We start from the raw sequence: 19,276 nt of genomic DNA on the forward strand, positions 1-19,276 counted from the left end.
TTCATTTTTTCTAGCACCACTGCTGTTGGTTGTCCAATTATAAGCAATTATGTTTTAATGCTCTCTTAATGTGTCCAAATCGTTTATCTATACTATTTGGCCACTTCGCAAGGTTTTGAGGGATAAATTGAGGCTTCTTTTGTACATAATAAGAGAAAGTTAAAAATTTTGTATATAATTTGATCGTCAAAAGCAGTGATGCTATGAAAAGTGAAATTTTCATCAATCTTCAGGGCATCAATCAGTTTTTGCTTAATAGCTTTTTCCACAAGTATCAGATCGTTTTGCAGTCTTCTAGACTTTGTTTCCTTGACAAATTTCCTATAAAAATCAGATTTATCTATTTATTTTTAGGAGGTAAGGGACGACTCTTGGAAGAATTAATTTGCAAGAGACAATTTCCCCATATGAAATCCCATGTAAACTTTAAACAGTGGGCGCAAAAATATACTTTCACCGATCGAGCTAAAAATTTGCAGAGTTGTTTTGGGAGCCAAATGGGACCCAAAAAGTTACTCGGAGCCAGATTTTATTTTTTTCATATAACCATGTCCCACTCTATTAAGCATTGATTGGTAAATTTAGATATTTTATTGATAAAGTATTAGAATCTAAAAACTCGATTGTCAGCCTCATAAATGTAGAGTATTATAGAGTATAGAGTATGAATATGGCTAATCACATTTCTATTACAATCATTGTATTCGATTGTATCTAAAAGCTCTAGTAGCTAGATTTATTTAGTACGTGGATTTATTTAATATTAAGGTCAGCAAACGAAAGTTATAAGTTATAGGAGTTGTCTCATCACACTGTTGTTGTTTTGGCCCTATGCGAAGGGTGCTCCAAAATTTTGTATGGAAGTTGAATTTAACATCTATCCGCATTATGTGAATCAAAAAGTGTTATACTTCAGTGTTAGACTTCTAAAGTAGCAATATTCGCCCCTCTGCAGACTAATCTTGGCATATTGACTCGGCAGTACACAAAAAATTAAATACTTAAAAAAACTCCATGATTGCTCAAAAATTGGCGACAATGGGGGCCGTTTCGAACAATGGCCTGTAGAAACTTTTTTAATGCACTGATCGAAGAACTCGTTTGACACAATATAGTAATCATTTACACCTTTCCAAAAATGCAAAGAAAAAAAATCAAATTTTTCAAAATTTTGAATGAGAACCTCCCCGACCGACCGACAACACCATATCAACACCACAATATCAATAAGACAACACCATGTATCATAAAACCTATGCCACGGTGGCACGAAAGGTGGACTAAAGTCAAAACTTGGTCGAATCGGTTCAAATAGGATGGTTTTATGTGATTTTGGTACGCCCCATAAGTTTGTGATATAAAAACATATTGAAAATAAAAACTATTTATTAGGGTGTCTCAAAGATATCTATTTTATCGAAACTGTTCTTAAAATTTGTATATTAAAATATTAATACAATATATATTAATATATCAATGTTCGTGCGCCAAATCGTTTTTGATATTAACACTTCATCGCTGTTGTGCTATCTAATGACAAGCGCCATTTTGCATATTTCGAGAAAAACGATTTTTAAAGTCTATTTTAAAATCTAAAATATCTTGAAACTTATAAATGGTATGAACTAGTCAAAGAAGACAATTGATGCTTCTATCTATTCTGTATTAATCTCTCAAATATTACGAAGATCAGTTGATTATGTTGCGAGTATTTACTATAAATGTAAACGAAAGTCACGCTCACACGTGTCATAGGTGTGTATTGATGACAAAATTTGTATGGCGTGTCATAATCGTGCATGGAAAATCATTAATTATTAACTTTTATTCATATATTTGGATTCATTTGATCTATAAACAATCGGTAAGATGCATTTTGAAGGAAATGAGTCAGGAAATCTAGAAAAAATAGTTTTTTTGTTACAGTGTTGCCAAATATGCTATATTTCCAATTTAAAACTTAAATTGCATTTTTCTCACAATTCGTGCATTTTTGTTTGAAAATAATTATGCCATTGTGTTTTTCAAACAGTTTTACATATAAAAACATCTTATACATTAAGATAATTTGAGACAATCCCCAGACACAGTCATTTGAAGCAAAAAATAAAAAATCTCTCAACACGTTTCTCGCTATATCTCAGTGATCAAGTAAAATGTCATAATTCTGTAAACTTTGTAGAGATTTTTTTGACAAGTAATGTGGCATATCTAACTCAGTTTACCCCAAAATGGCGTTTGTCATAAGATAGCACAACAGCGACGACTTGTTAACACTTGTTCATTATACATTAGTTCTAATGACCCTGCTACTTCTAGTTTTCCGATCTGAATACTTCACATCTTTGCTCTCACTTGAGTACTATGACTCTAATTTTCGTAACTTTCCCTACCCAGTAATCTCTAGCTAATTGAATGTCGTTAAAAACTAAAAAGACAATGTGACTAACATAGTCGAAATAAAAAAGCAAAAAAGAAAAAAAAATCATTAGGGTGGTTCAAAAATAATTATTTTGTTGTGAAAGTTCATGACTTTTTTTTGAAGAAATTTTTGTGCGCTGAATTCCTTTTTTTGGTTATAAATCATATTAGAATTTAACATTACTATCTGTTAGGGTGGCTCAAAAGTAAGTATTTTTCCTTTATGAGTGTTATGATTTTTTCAGTAGTAATTATGGTATGAATTTTTTCCAATGTTGAAACGAATTGAATAACATCTCATGGTGATGCTTCAGATATGATTTTTCTTGTTTTTGCGGACCAAATAAGATGTGTTTGAATAATTTTGGATCGTTAAATTCATTATTGGGTTACTTGACGTGTAAACTACATTTTCTTTAATTTTTAAAACAAAACTTTTGAGCGTCTTAGTGGAATGTTTAACTACATTCACTAATCAACAGGATGCTAAAGGAAATATTTTTTCGCAGGTGTGTGTTTTCAGTTACTTAGGTTGCTTATTTCATAACTTACAAAAAACACAAATTATAAACTCTTTTTCCGCGTATATATGTTAATTTAAAAATTATCTTAATTTATTTGGGTGATATCGCTTACCCTTAAGATAAATCAGTACTATACAATTTCTGATCAAAATAGTTTTATCAAGTGACTAGAACTCAACTGTGTTCACTCATTTTAACAGCTACTGCGTAAGTTCTCATGAAATAGTTTTAGCGACATTTAACCCTCAAAAAGGCAACCGGGTCTCAGAGGCCCGGCACGTTACAATTTTTTAGTTACAAAAAATGTGTATGCAGTATAAGCTTGGGCATGGAAATTTTGATAAGTAGCTTTGAAATCTATAACAAAAATACAGAATTGTGAAATTTTCATCTATGGAGTGATGCGCAGCTATGTTTGAATTTTTTACATGCACAAAAAGGCAAGCCAAGCCTGGCTGGCCCGGTGTGCATGCAATATTTCCTAGGAATACCACGGGTTTTATACATTAATATTTATCTGAAAAAAACATTTTGATGAGTTCATCTTCATATTAGCAGGAATTTTTTTCATGTTTTGATCGATTTGATCTTTTTACCTTTTCTTATTTAAAAAAAACCTTGAAAGTTTGAGCGAATTTTATACATTTCTTTTATAAGAAATGTAAAAATAGCATACGATAATGACGTGTGTCATATTTTTTTGGGTAAATACTTTTATTTCACCCACTGTGGTCTACTTGACAATTATTTGGATACAACATAACCTAACTCTGTCGTTATTGTCTATTTTTGTTGTCGATTCTTTGTGTTATAGTTGTCGTAATTATTCAAATTATAGGATCTAAAAGCAACAAAAAATTTAAATGGCTATAAGACGATATGCCCATGTTTTCAATCGTCTCAAAGAATCTGAAATAATGGAAGAAATTCGAGCAAATTCAACAGCAGACGATTTCGAAACTGATTTGCAAAGCGAGGAGGAAGAGGTGAATGATATTGCTTCCGACGATGAATCTGATGCAGAAAAATATGAAACATTTATTGGTCGTGTTCAAACGAAATGGAGCTCAGAACCAATCGACAGTCGACGTGATCTTCCGAGTACTCACCTTTTGGAAAAAAATTTACCTTTTTACATCCATCGCCTTATACGCTGAAATCGGGATTTGCTGCGTGTTTGTACTCATCATCTTGTAATTCCGGAACCGGAAGTCGGATCAATTAGAAATTCAACAGCAGCTAATGAGAATGCTGTACCTTTCATTTGAAACCAAGTTTGTAAACATCGGTAAAGAATTCGCTGAGAAATAGGTATGACATTATCTTAGGAACTTGGTAAGTTCCCCCGGGGCATCAAGAACCGCCATAGCTGGCCAATGTGGTCGAAGTGCCTTCGGTGGGTCATTAATGATCTAGACATGCAAAGCCAAGTAATGTTGCACATATTTTAGTATATATTGCATCATTTGGACATGGTGGTATCAGTTTCTATGGAAATTTACTGTGTGATTGTACTCTTCAACACGTAACTCCAGAACCGAAAGTCGGATCAATAAAAATATCAATAGCGACCGATGGGAAGGCTGCACCTTTCATTTGAGGCTAAGCCACCTCAGAGAAAAATCGGTGAGATTGTTTGCCACATACATACATCCATCCATACATACATACACATACACATACAGACATTTTACGATCTCGACGAACTGAGTCGAATGGTATAGGCCGTGCGGGTCTCGGTTAAAAAGTCGAAATTTCGACCAATTGCATATCCTTTCTATATGAGAACGGCAAAAGGAGCTTGAATTTAGACGGGCCTGAGAGGCCCGGCTTGCCCTTTAATGTTAGGATTTTAGCTTGCCTTCACAAGGGTTAATGACATATTTCAATAAGTTGAAAATATTTACTGAATTTTAAACATTCTGAATACCTTTACCATATAAGAAATCACTCTTTCTACTCGGCTTCTCTCTCTTAATCACTAGTAAAGCCCTCATAGGAATGTTGTAAAAAATCACATTTTAAAGTTACACTGATAATATAAACTCGTAAATATTATGAAATTGAACCTGAAATACACGAATTCATTCGTCGTTTTCTGCAACGAAGTAATTTCGTGCATTGTGAATAGTAGGTTTCGTTCATTTCATGAACAAGAATGGCCGCTTGGTGAACGAAAGCTTTCGTAAATTTTACATATTTGGTACTGTTGATATCGACGTTATTTTTCGTGAATGAAACGAAATGTTTTGTTTATTTTAATAAATGTTTGTGTATATTACGACCGATTTCGTTGGTTTCACGAATTCATTTCGTTCATCATAGAAAAGTTTTCGTATTTATTAGCATATTATTTTTATCATTCGATCTTTTGGGATCGATGTTTGACAACACCGATTGTTTTTTTAATTTAAAAAAATCGATCTAGCCTAATCGATTTTATTGTGGTATGAAGAAATGGTCGTTTGATGAACGAAAGTTTTCGTAAATGCTACTTATTTAGTGTACATTGAACGAATGTTATCGTTGATAGCGACATTATTTTTCGTGAATGAAGCGAATAGTTTCGTTTATGTATATTACGAACGATTTCGTTGGTCACACGAATTCATTTCGTTCATCTTAGAAAAGTTTTCGTATTCGTCGGAATATTATTTTTTTTCAATCGATCTTTTATGATCCATTTAAGACAACAACGATTTTTTAAACTAAAAGGATCGATCTGGCAAAATCGATTTTATTTCAACCTGCTCGCTTCTATAGAGGGCTAGAATGTTTGTGGTGTGAAGTAATGGCCGCTTGATGAACGAAAGTTTTCGTAAATTTTACATATTTAGGGTACGTTGCACGAATGTTATTGCTGAAAACGTTGTTATTTTTCGGGAATGAAACGAAATGTTTCGTTTATTTTAATAAACGGTTGTGAATATTACGAACGATTTCGTTGGTCGCATTCGATCTTTTAGGATCGATGTTTGACAGCACCGATTTTTTTAATTAAAGGGATCGATCTGGTAACATCGATTTTATTTCAACCTGCTCAATGATTGAGAACTTGTGGTGTAAAATGGCCTCTTGATGAACGAAAGTTTTTGTAAATTTTACTTATTTAGTGTACACTGCACGAATGTTATCGTTGATAACGACATTATTTTTCGTGTTTTGTTTATTTTAATAAACGTTTGTGTATATTACGAACGATTTCGTTTGTCTCACGGATTCATTTCGTTCGTCTAAGAAAAGTTTTCGTATTTATTAGCATATTTTTTTCATTCGATCTTTTGGGATCGATATTTGCCAACACCGATTTTTTTATTTAAAAAACCGATCTGGCAAAATCGATTTTATTGTGGTATGCAGAAATGGCCGCTTGATTAACGAAAGTATTCGTAATATTTACTTATTTAGTGTACATTTCACGATTGTTGTCGTTGGTAACGACATCATTTTGGTAAATGAAACGAAATGATTCGTTTATTTCAATAAACGTTTGCGTATAATACGGACAATTTTGTTGGTCGCACGAATTCATTTCGTTCATCTTAGAAAAGTTATCATATTTAATGGCATATTATTTTTACATTGCTCCAACAGAGAAAATCTCAAACTTCTTCATACAAAACCAACGAGCAGTTCGCGATGACTCAACTGTATCCGTACTGCTCCGGATAATGGATCAACTGGAAGCGAAAGAGGTTCAGGAATCTTCCTGAAATCGGAGGACACGGATACGGTTACTAAAAGGTCAGACCGAGATCGTCGTAATGATCAACAATTATTGACCCATATTCTACCTCTCTTTTGACGTTGACGGTTTGACGAATGATGCTCGTAAATATTACGAAGACTTTCGCATATAGCAGTGAAAAATTCGTTTGCCTAATGAAGACGTTTCGTAATAAGCCGACGAAGGTCGTTTAGTGGTTTTCACGAAAAACTCGCAATAAAAAATAAAAGTGTTTCAATTGAACTACGAATGATTCATCATATGTACGAAAAAATTCGTATATTTTATGAAAATTGTCTGTACGAATCTAATTCGCAGCGATTTACGAATATATTCTATCAGTGTAAACATGTATTCGTGGCATTATTCTAGTTATAAAGTGATTACTCAAATATCACTAATAGCCATGCATTCACATTTTTTTTTAAAATTTTGACTGCTTATAGTAAGTTTTCGCAAAGTTTTTAAAGAGAAAATTAAAAGCTTTCGAATGAGTGTAGTGTGATCGCGGGCATTCATGGGCACCGGTGTTGTTATCGCATTCAATAAAAGTTCGTAACATTAGTTATATAAACAATTACTAAAACAACTAGCAATTTTTGAGATGTAATTTGATCACAGGATAATTTTGGTGAAGTAATACAATGCATAAAATCAGCCGTTTCTACGAAAAACAAAATTAACCAGATATAGTTCCTTCGAGCAAATTATGCAAAAAACATTTGAGTTATGCCCTTCAAACAGCTGTGAAAAAATCAATTTACATCCAAATCACTTAAAATACCGCAAAAATGCTTCTTATAGCTCAACGTATACAAGAAAAATACTAGCAAGAATATCGCGTCAGCTTAAATCCAGACTCGTCTCAATGTGCTCTGTGATGCTGTGTCATTTCATCTGTACATCTCTCGACAAACATATGATTACGGCCTAAAAGCCAACTGTCAAAATCTACTTTTAAGGGAAATTCCGGACAAACCGTTACTAGCTGAACACAGTTCACAACAGTTTATGAAAGAGAAAACTTTTCTCTTTCGTTTACTACCAACATCTGTGATTGGCATGTAACGGTTTGTCCGGAATTTCCATTCAAAGTGGATTATGACAGTTGGCTTTTAGGCCGTAATCATATGTTTATCGAGATCTGTTCAATTTCAGGGAACCCTAGCTCTTGGGTAGTGAGAATCCTAAATTTCCTTGTACCGTTATTTGTTGCGAAACAGCGCGGTAGTGGATTGCATTGGTGTTGCAGAAGTGTCCTGTGTTAAGCCAAGGAGGACCATGCGCCATTTTAAGATACATGCTCTAAAAACGCTATCGCATCCAACATAGCACTAGCAACACCCACCTCTATTTATTTTTGGAAAAAAAAATCGCAGACGAAAGCAAATAAGTATTTCTTAACGTGCTCTGTTAATGGTAAGTTATCTAAAAATGCATTTCGACATGAAAAAATACTAGAATAAAAATAAGATCACTTGGTTTGGCTTAACGCAGGTCAAGTGAGAAATGAAACACCAGCAGTACAAATTACTGCCCTGACGGTTTGCAATGAAACATAACATTCGATTTATGTGGTGATGGAATATTTCGAAAAAAAATCTATTTACCCGTGCCGTATTAGACACTCAGTGTATCCTGGATAAACACCTCTTGATAAATCGTATTCTTTTTATTAGAATTCCAATAGGATTTATTTGAATTGATTTCCGACAAATTACAATGCAAACATTCAAATTAAATTGGATAAAAAATACACACCCTTCATCGTACCCGAATGAATACATTTCTGCGGATTTCCCAATAGCCTTTTCAGAACAGGACTGATTTCCACCCAGTCATGGTTATTCACCGAAAAAGGAAACAGACATAGAAAAAACCTCACCTCAATGACTAATCACTTCTTCGAACACCCTTCGACCGTGTGGCGTAGAAATAACTGTTTAGCACGACAAACCATAATGTTTGCAAAAAAGAACGAGCCCTTTCCCAACCTCGCTGTTATTGTCGTGCCCCGCACGTGTGGTGTACAATGTCTTCCAGCACGGAAAAGTTGCTCCTTTTTGCGGTATGTACATACCATGCTTGTCTAGTCGGCGGCAAACTGATGGCATCGGATCCTGCTGAAGGAGAAGCTACAGGATACCGAAAGTGTGAACGACTTTGATTTGTTGCTATTTTGCATGTAACGAACTGTTGATCGCACCCTCTAATGAGGTGTGTATATTTTCACTGGAAGTGAAACTAATTTGGAGAAATTTATTAATGGTTATTGGATCAAAAGTGAATAGAAAACAAAACAAGGTTACCTTGACTAACGACGAACTTTTGGAAAGTGGTGCTGGATTGGCAATTTTGGCTGAAATAATTTGTATGAAACCTGTACCGATACTTACCGCTCCAGTGTACGGGTAGTCTGACGCCCTCATTATACCCCCACAACTTTCTAGATACTTGAGGGCGTACCTCAGAGAACCGCCAGCACATCCCTGCGAAGAATAGAAAAAAATCAACGTTTCAAAATTTCATTGATAGACCTTAATCTACTGACCTGATTTCCTGCCGACGTTGAACAATCAACCAGTTGCTGCTCGCTGACCAGTTCCATCCGACCGATTCGTTGCACAATCTGACCACTGATTGCGTACGCAATGCTAAACGCATAACAGGAACCACAAGTCTTTTGATTCGCCATATCCGTTACGAAACCTTTTTCGCGCCAGTCTAAACTATCCGGCATTCCGGCAGGTGCTCCAACTAATTCGTCGGCGATTTCCACGTCCATCTTGCGGTGGTTGGTGTCCCTCATGCGCACCATTCGCTTTTTGTACAGTTCATTGTCCTGAAATCGGTGCGGACTCTAAACTAGTCTTAACTAGTAGATTGCAATAAATAATTTACACTCACCAAGTCAGCAAACACATTAACTCCCATTTGAAACTGACTCTTGCCTGCCTGAAACTGCTGGTTGTGGCTTTCAATTTCCTCCAAGTTTTTCTCGAAAGCATTCTTCCTTCGATCGATTCTGTATTTCACAACATACTTTTTATTGTACTCGTTCTGCGAAAGAAGACATCGGTTTTATATTGAAAAAGTTCCACTAACGTTTTACGCAAACAAGAACACCCGCCCTCGCGCGATTTTAATACCAAGTAAGAATCGAACGACGTGCGATTATTGCCGGCCGGTGGGACGACTGTGGTCGTCTGGTTCTCGGCCGTGATGCAGCCATCCATCAGCAACAGCAGCATCAGTGGTACAGCGAGCGTCACTAGCAATTGTTGATTCATAACTTTTTCATGTTTCATGCCGGAGTTGTGGCCACCGGGGCTGTTATCCGCACTGTAAATTTTAACCTACAATGTGTTTGAGTTACGACTTGAAACTGATTGTCGATCGAAAAAGGTCGTCCGTTAATCGGTTCTAACCGAACCGAAATGCTGGCTCATCAAAAAGTTTCTCCATTATGTTTCTCAGTCGTGAGTGAAGTAGGAATTGAATTGTGCGACACTTGCAGTCTTTGAAGTGAGCTGACTGTTGTGTGATGGTGTAAAGTTTGTTTTGTGTCTTCCGTTCCTCGCTGGGATTTATTGACTTCGGTGTCTGGTGCGCCGAGAGAAAGTAGATCCGTGATGACGTTGGAACGAAACATTGTTTGCACCGGAACTGCTATTGACTCGGCATAAGACCTTGACTTGTTTCGTTCCCCAGACGGTGGAACACGGAAAAGTGCAATGTTTTATATTGCTTCGAAACCCCACCCGCGGAGGTAATCGTTTCAAATGTTTACTATTCGTGATTGAGCTACTGTTTTCGATTGGGAAATGGCGGCCGGAGTGATGGTGTACAATAAGGGGTTACACTACACGAGCCTGGACTGGTGTAGGGCATCGAAGTGTGTTGAATGATTGCGAAAATCAACATGTCAAGATGATTTAAACTAACAACATATTATTGTTCGAATTTCCTACAGATTATTTCATCTTGTTAATCCTTACCAGAGCTAAAAATATTCAAATTCATTGAATGAAAATTGATCATATTCAGCCGCATTCATTTTCAATATTCAGTGACGCAGCTGAAAATGTCAAACGAACAAACCGCCCATTCATCCATGCAGATTTTCATTCGGCTCCGATTATTACACGAAGCAACCTTGTAGAAACGAATCAAACGCATCAAAGTAGGCCCTGGCACAATGTAAGCGATGATGATTGTTGTTTCATATGCTTTATCGACATTTGAAAACATTTTCCTAGATAATTAGTGTAATGAATATATTGTACGATATTCAACTGAATGAATAAGATGGATAGTTGAATGAATATGTTTTCTATTCACCGCGAGTCGCAACAGGTTCATTTTCAGCCGTCAACAAAGAGCTTCGATTATTTTTAACTCTGATCCTTACACAGTTCGAAAAAAACAGCAAATTTGCATTTACTTGAATGTATGGATATGTGCTACATAATCTGTAACTTAACTTTACATGTGCTATGAAATTTACATATTTTCACTTAAATAAAACATAACTTTACATGCACTATTAAATGACATGTAATTGAAAAAAATAGTTGAGTAGTTTTAATTTCTATGTCGTTTGGATAAGATTTAATCTTCGGCAGTAATATTGACTGAGATCCCGATCAGAATGAAATAACAAGATTATAACAGAACACTTTTTTTGTATTATATTGTGTTATAAATTAGGTCTCGTTAGTAGTTAAAATAAATAGAAATTTATAACAAGTAACAATGCGAGATATAGTTTTGAAATATTTCTGTTATGTGTTTCTGATCGGGATATGCTGTAGCTAAGTGTTATGAGTGATGTGATTTTTATTTGAATGGAAAATTCAATTAGATTAAGTTTACGTCAACATTTATTAAATTAATATACAAATTACGTTATAATTAATATTCATGAATTTTTACTGTGTTAGACACGATGCGATAGAACATATTACAAAAAATAGATTTTGTTGCACACAGAAAAAAATATTTTGTTATTTTAAGTTTATTTTCATGCACATATTTGAAGCAAGAATACAAATGTAAAATTATTCGATGTATTTTTATTAAAATATTGCTGTAAAATGAATGACATGTAGTATTACACGAATGAAAGTGTAAAATTGTATGCTCGTTGATGTTATAATTGAGTGCATTGATTTTAACGTAATTTTCAATCAAATTTTTGATTCAATCTTTGTATGTTTACATTCGTATTGATTTATATGTCGTTTAAATTTCATTAGTTTTTGGTGTGTACCTATTCCAACGCTTTAGTAGGCAGGTAATCAAATGCTATGTGAAAAAAGTGCCGATAATGCACGGTGGTCCGGATCCACAACCTGGATCAGGGTGACTTTTTTTGTTAGGGTGATGAGCAAATTGTGTTTCGATCGTGATGAGATAGAAGATTCCATTGGTCAGAAATTGTGTAGAGCATTTGCCACGGAGAACCAAAATTCGGCTCAGATGCGAAAACCTTAGTTGATTTACTGAATTGAATTAGTTATTATTTAGGACAACTACGCAAATTCTCAATTTACTGATTTTGATTAGTTGTTCTCGATCTTCCTGAAAAGAACTAAAATGCTAGTTGGAATTTCTGTTTTCTCTGCTGATTTGGCGAGAAAATGATGCTGTCACTTTTAGCGGAGACACATTCTCCATCTTCTCAAATAAATTTTGAGCTGAATTAAGTGCTATTTTCGGTTATTTCAACTAATATATACTCTAAATTCAAAACTTTTTGGCATTAAAATTATCCAGTTATTTAGCTGAATTCCTAAAAAAATATGCGAATTTTATGGAGGTTGTTTTGTTCAATCTAGTTCTTTCCTCAGTTGATTTCAACAAATGTCAGTTTTGAATTTAAGCCATTCTGTTTTTAAATTTAAAATTTTTCGTAGTTTAATTTTGAATGTCATTTTTTTTAAATTTTCGACAGCTTTGGTTAAATTTAGCGTTTTTTCTACTGATTTAAAAAAATAAAATTCCTGCTTTTTAGACTTATATTTCGACATTAATTTGATTCAGTTGAAGTCCTTTAGAATACAATCAATATGGGTATTTTCGAAATGGTTTTGACGAGGGTGTCGGAGGACAATGTTTAGCATCATTTTTAAATCCAAAATGCGACTTCCGGTTAACGAAATTTTCTTTAAGGGGGGGAAGTAAAGGTTTCAGCGCAAAAAAACTTTTTTGCGATTTTTTAGAACTTTCTGTGTTGCGAATTGATCAAAACTTTTGTACATTATAGTGTATTTTTTCAATAACATGCTGCAGGCAAAACTATCGACAAGCAACTCGGTGACGAAGCTTTTTGTCTCTGGAAAAACATGATTTGCGGTATTACCTGCCATTCAAAAACTACTCAACCGATTTATTTCAAACTTTGCATACACATTCTATGCAAAAAAATATTTAATTCCTATGTTGAGTTTTTGAGATAATTTTTTTTGTTGAGTTTTTGAGATAATTTTTCGATTAAAGGGGTGTTTACTAATAAAAAGGCGGAATTTTTCGCGAAAAAAATATTGAATGAGTAAAAAAAACCCTAATTGAAAATTTATCATAAAAACTCTACGTAAGAGTTAGGTATTTTTTTAATATAATGTTTATGCAAAGTTTGAAATCGGTTGAGTAGTTTTTGAATGGCAGGTAAAACCACAAATTATGTTTTTCCAGAGGCGTTCTACAAAAATTTTCATCACCGAGTCGTTTGTCGATATTTTTGCATAGAAAAATTATAACATGTTATTGAAATAATTCACTGTGATGCATAAAAGTTTCAATCAATTCGCTTCACGCTAAGTTTTAAAAAAATCTCAAGAAAGTGTTTTTTTCATTATGAAACCTTTGAAGACCCTCCCCTCCACCCCTCAAACATTGCGACGCGGAGGGACGTACCGTCCCACTTACTTCTCCTAAGTTTTCAATTGATTTCTAGTTGGCGTTGATATCTAAAAACGATTTCTTCCTTTAATCAACTCTTAGAGATGTAAGGAGTATAACTAGCACAAAAATATGTGAATTTGTTAATTACTTATTAGTTATAAACAATTAAAACTCGAAAATCTTGTTTTTTACAATAAATTTGGCTGTGTCTGAACTAAAAGTCCTAGAGACTCAAACATTTTTTTTGAAAGTATCTCAAACATTGAACTAAATAATATATTTTTTGCAGAATTTTTCGTGGGTCAGTTTTTTCGAAAAAACTGCGCATAAAACTCGATTAACAAGAGTTTTTGGAGTCCCTGATTACGATTCTGATGCCAGAATTCGAAAATTCAAAATGGCGCCTACAAAATGGCAACCATTTTTACGCATTTGGCAAATTTTGTTACCGTCAGTATAAAGCTCGATTCACGGTTTTTTTGGGACGCATAGTCGTTATACTGGATCCGCATTTTGAATTTTACATTTTTGATGTCAGAATCAGACTCAGTGACCCCTAAAACCTATATAAAGCTAAAAATAACAGTATTAACAATGAAAAAAAAAACTCGCGTCGCAAAGGGTTAACCCAATCAAGATGAATATAATTCTGTAACTCATTCAGTATAGTTGTTTTCGAATAGGATTGATGAATATTTGCGAGAATTTTTCCTTGGTTCCTAACCTTGGCTTATAACAATTTCTTGTTAGGAATATATTCCCGTAAATGGGATCTAAAAACGTAAACCATTAACTTTAACAAATATTCCTTATAACATCGACCTCTAATACCTATTCGTCACCTCCATTTCGAAAAAAACTGTGATTAGATTATAGGTAGTATTTGTAGGTTCAATAAAAATATGGATTAAATTCAATAATAAAATTATTGGTCGGGAGACAGTAAATTTATTTATTTTGATTTCAATAAAATTTATTTATTGTTTAAAAAAATATTATTCCATTTTTTAATAAATATTTTATTGAAATTAAAACAAAATTACTGAAATTAAAAATGATTTTATTGAAAACAAAATTTTATTGTTGTTGCGATAAAAAAATATTTTCAGACCAATAAGTTTGTTATTTGAAGTAATAAACAATAAATGATAGGATTTCAATAACACATATTTTTGGTTTAAATATGCTTAATTTTTCTGCGTGTAAAGTTGCCAACTTGGATTTTAGAATGGCGTAAAACATCTGGCTCTGGAAACAACTCATCCGAACCATTCCTAGAATAACCTTAATGATTAGGTTGTTCCGAACTTCTTTAAACCGAAAGTCGCCATTTTTAATTTTGAAATAGCGCCAAACATCAACCATCGACACTTACTCGTCAGTCATTTTTAAAAATTCCTATACTGATTGTGTTGCAAAAAATTTTGATTAACCGGGAGTCACCATCTTGGATTTCAAAATGGCGCTCAACATCCACCTCTGACGCATCTTATACGTAGGGAACTAAACGGACGTAAACATGCTAAATAAATACATTATGCGATGATACTATAATTGTTTCACTGACGTTAAGTCTTCTTTCTTGACAATTCATACATTGTCACAATTTCACTCCACCAGGCCAGAATATAAGAGAAAAATAAAAACTTACCACCATTTTCAACCAAAATACTACACTTTTCGTGGACAATTTCATGCAACATTAACTTCTCATTTTATCTGTGCACTACTTATTGACAATAATCCTTTTGAACTAAAACTTAACAACGTTAATTCACAAAATATTTCGTGCGCAAGTCTGCCACAACACCAATTACTAACAATTTATTTTTTTCGCTCAAGTGAATTTAACATGAACAAAAACTGTTCTGTTTTTAACAATGTTTCTGGTTATAAAATTCAGTAAAGGTTTTTGTTATTCGCCGTGCTGAATTTTCACAGCATATATACACAGCCCCGAAATAACAAAATAGCATTCTTTATCTATTTGGTTGCGAATGCTTTCATTCCTAAATTCAACCGCAAACAAAGTTGAAAATGCAAATTTTACTTTTAGTTTTTGTTTTGCTGGATTGTGTCCTGGATTTTATTTAACTAAAACCTTCTCTTAAAAACAAAAACTTAATTAGAAAAATAAAAGCTGAATTTTAACTAAATCGCTTGTTATTTTTAGGAATTTGTTGTTAAATTCAACTAATTTGAAAACAGAAATAGGATTTAGCACTAGAGCTGATTTCTATCTTTCCGTGTGGTACTGAACATTCGTCCCAAAGATAGTTCATAAATATTCGGTTTAGCTACAACCTTTGTATTCACTTCTAAATTGGGGATTCGAACGACTGCGTAATGTAATGTGGAGCGCTAAAATCGGGTACACCGATTTTTATTGATTATACACCCAAAACACGAACCGCATGCTGTACATGTAAATAAGCATGATTCTAATGAGAATTTTGCATTGTAACTGGTATAATGTATTAGTTAATTCGACGATATCGAAGCATTGGTATTAAAATGACTCCGCACTAATAAACATGTAGAGAACATCTTCACTCCTATACATGTGCGCTCTGATAATACTAATACACGTGCGGTGATGTTTATGTGTTGATATAATGTTAAGGTTCAAGTTACCTTTTTTGAACATGTGTTAGATTTGAACGCTGGGTAGTATGGGTAGGAAAAATTGTGTTCAGCTTTGCCACCGGATTATCCATTTAAACCTTTTCAAAACTCTAAAAGAAGAATATCAGCCGATTTATTAGATCACAACGATTCAAATCATACAAAATAGCTGCTGGAAAAACTATCGATTTCGCTAAATGGTGCTTTTGAAAAAGTGGCTGTGATTTTTTGTCACACTACCATACCGTACTGGGGTACGCAACACAACTGCGCAATGAAAAAACCACAGCCACATTTTCAAAAGCACCATTCAGCTAAGCCGATGGTTTTTCCAGCAGGTATTTTGCATGAATTGAATCGAGATGATCTAATAAATCGACTGATATTCTTCATTTAGAGTTTTGGAAAAGTTTAAATGGATAATCTGGTGGCAAAGCTGAACACAATTTTTCTCACGCACACTACCAAGCCTTGAGGTAACTTGAGCCTTAAGCTTTCGGCGTTCTCTCAACCCTCAATAAGAGGCTGAGAGCAACAGCAAGATAAAATTTTGTTCAAAGCAAAGCAAATATTCTGTTAGGGTAAACTGGTCTAATACGTTCGGTTCACGAATGCACGGAAGTTTTATGATTTTGTGAACCATGTCACGAGAACGGCTATTGAATTGTGACAAATATAATAGGAAGCATGAATTATTTCGCGAGGATTGAATGGATTTATGGATGAAATTCCGAGTGTCGTAAAATATTTCACGAGAAAGTATCCAGATTTTTTTGATTTTGTGAACTAATGTTCTTAATTCTATGCATAAAATAGTGAGTCAACCTTTGTTTTTATGAAAAAATGAAAATCGATTTAGATGACATGGCGGAAAAAGCGACTGAAGTTCATAAAACAAAAGCAAACTTTCCACTAATAAATGCGTTATGCGGGCGCTACTGAAGAGAATGTAAACATAATTATTTTTGTTCATGGTTTGTTTTCGTAAAGTAAGAGTGTGATTGTTGCAGAATTCTAGGCAATTTTTTCACGATTTTGGGAACGTTTTTTTCCGTTTACAGTATTCGACAAACTTTTGTGAAATAAGCAACGCCTTGTTACAACAATCTCTAAACGGAGTTTAGATTTTCTGATTTGACCTACCCGCTTAGTTGAAAACTACTTGTGGCATAATTCGAACAACCTTTGTTATGAGATATAGTAACCATTAGAGTTATTGCTTTCTGCAATATGAACTTACATTCGTATGGGCGAATGACAACCTGGTTAAAGCCCTCAAGAAACAATTACAACTACAACTTACATTCCTTTCAATGAGTATAATGCTATTTTCACAGAGTTAACACACCTTATAATAATTACCGACAAGAAAAACATCACCAAGATAGCGTTAAAACACGTTTTAACTCGTAGCGTGAACGTAGTAGAACAATAGTTATACAATGTTCTTAATTGTATCTACAAATTGAGGAAGCAGATGAGTTTTCTTTTCCTTAATCGATTTGTTTCTTGTAATATATATATATATATATATATATATATATATATATATATATATATATATATATATATATATATATATATATATATATATATATATATATATATATATATATATATATATATATATATATATATATATATATATATATATATATATATATATATATATATATATATAATAAAATAGGAATACATTTTTAAGTTCGCCCCAACTTGGCCTCGCTCCTGAAGTTGAACTCCTGTTTGACTTTTCCCTGAAGTTTTAATCATGAATACCTCAAGACCCACTAAAACTGTCCTTTTGCTTTTTTCGTTTACAGGCCTATTAAGGGGTACACCACTGATGAGCTCGAAAAAACAGTCATATTTCTGGAATTTTTCTTTAAGCAATAAAGAGATGTATCGAGATCCTGTTAAATGGGATTTATAACATAAGCAATGAATAACAAAAAAATATTTTTTACGAGTAATTTCATCACAAGATGGTGGCTGAGCAGCATTTTCTTCCATGCGAGTTATTTTGGATGGGGTCCACGACCGGAAATCTATCTCCCGTAATTTTTGACCTAGATCGAAAAGCTTATACTTTCTGATTCCTTATGACAATAGCGACGTACGTGTTTTTTTAGACAATTAGATTTTTTTGCGAAATGGCTTATTTGAGTGAAAAAACGCCAAACAATGTCATAAAAATCGACACAAAATTGTGATCTAAAAAGAAATTAAGCAATAAATAAATCCTATGTGTGTCGTTGGAGAAATCAATTCAGAATATACTATGAACATTTTAAAGCGATAAAAAATCATTTGATCGAATTACATTCCCGGCCATTCTGGCAACGCACAATGGGAAAAAACGAAGAAAAAAATACATTTAAATCAGTAACTTTGAAACACATCATCGGAATATCATCACTTGTACCATTTTACCATTTTAGGAAGAACAAAATCTGAGAATTCAAATGACATTATTCTTACATTGGGAAAAATAAGGGAAGTTTGGGTTTTGAGGTATTTAAACCCTAAAATCACCTATTTTTTTTAATAGAAAACCTTATATCTCTAATCCTCGCTGGAAATCGTACATGAATTGTACTGATTGTTACGTAAAAAACCTCAGGAAGCTAATGAAAGTATTTCCATCTTCGGCAGAATACGGGAAGTTGGTGATTTGGGATCTTTTAAATCAGAAATCTTATTGTATCAATCAATTCCTGAATCGCTATTTTTTACCAACGAAGTCGTATGTAAAATATCACCTTAATTGAAAAAAAAATCTCAGAAATTAACTGAGGTGGTTTGAGTTTAAATATAAAACAAAAAATAGGGATTTGTGACACTTGAACCCCAAATTCACCTATTTTATTATAAAACAGTTTACATCTCTGATTCACGCTGGAAATCATACATGAATTGTACCGATTATTACGTAAACAAACCTCAGAAAGCTAATAAAAGTATTTTTGTCTTGGGCAGAATACGAGAAGTTGGGGTTTTGGGACATTTTGTCGTTCGTATTGCAGTATTTCTAGAGAAAATTTTCAATAGGACGTAAGTAACAATGAGAGAT

The 19,276-nt window shown here is 33.7% G+C and overlaps 2 protein-coding genes across 2 annotated transcripts in view; one reads left to right on the plus strand and one right to left on the minus strand.

Moving 5' to 3' along the window:
* Positions 1–19,276, plus strand: part of LOC131678355 (uncharacterized) — a 152,612-nt gene that overhangs the window by 29,977 nt on the left and 103,359 nt on the right. The window lies entirely within an intron of this gene.
* Positions 8,345–10,455, minus strand: LOC131678356 (procathepsin L-like). Its single transcript, XM_058958430.1, has 4 exons — positions 9,822–10,455; positions 9,580–9,732; positions 9,224–9,514; positions 8,345–9,161 (listed from the first exon to the last, which is right to left on the minus strand). The coding sequence occupies exons 1-4, from the start codon at positions 9,978–9,980 to the stop codon at positions 8,847–8,849; spliced, it is 918 nt and encodes a 305-aa protein (XP_058814413.1). The 5' UTR covers positions 9,981–10,455; the 3' UTR covers positions 8,345–8,846.

Source organism: Topomyia yanbarensis, chromosome 2, assembly GCF_030247195.1.
Source record: "Topomyia yanbarensis strain Yona2022 chromosome 2, ASM3024719v1, whole genome shotgun sequence".
NCBI lineage: Eukaryota > Metazoa > Arthropoda > Insecta > Diptera > Culicidae > Topomyia > Topomyia yanbarensis.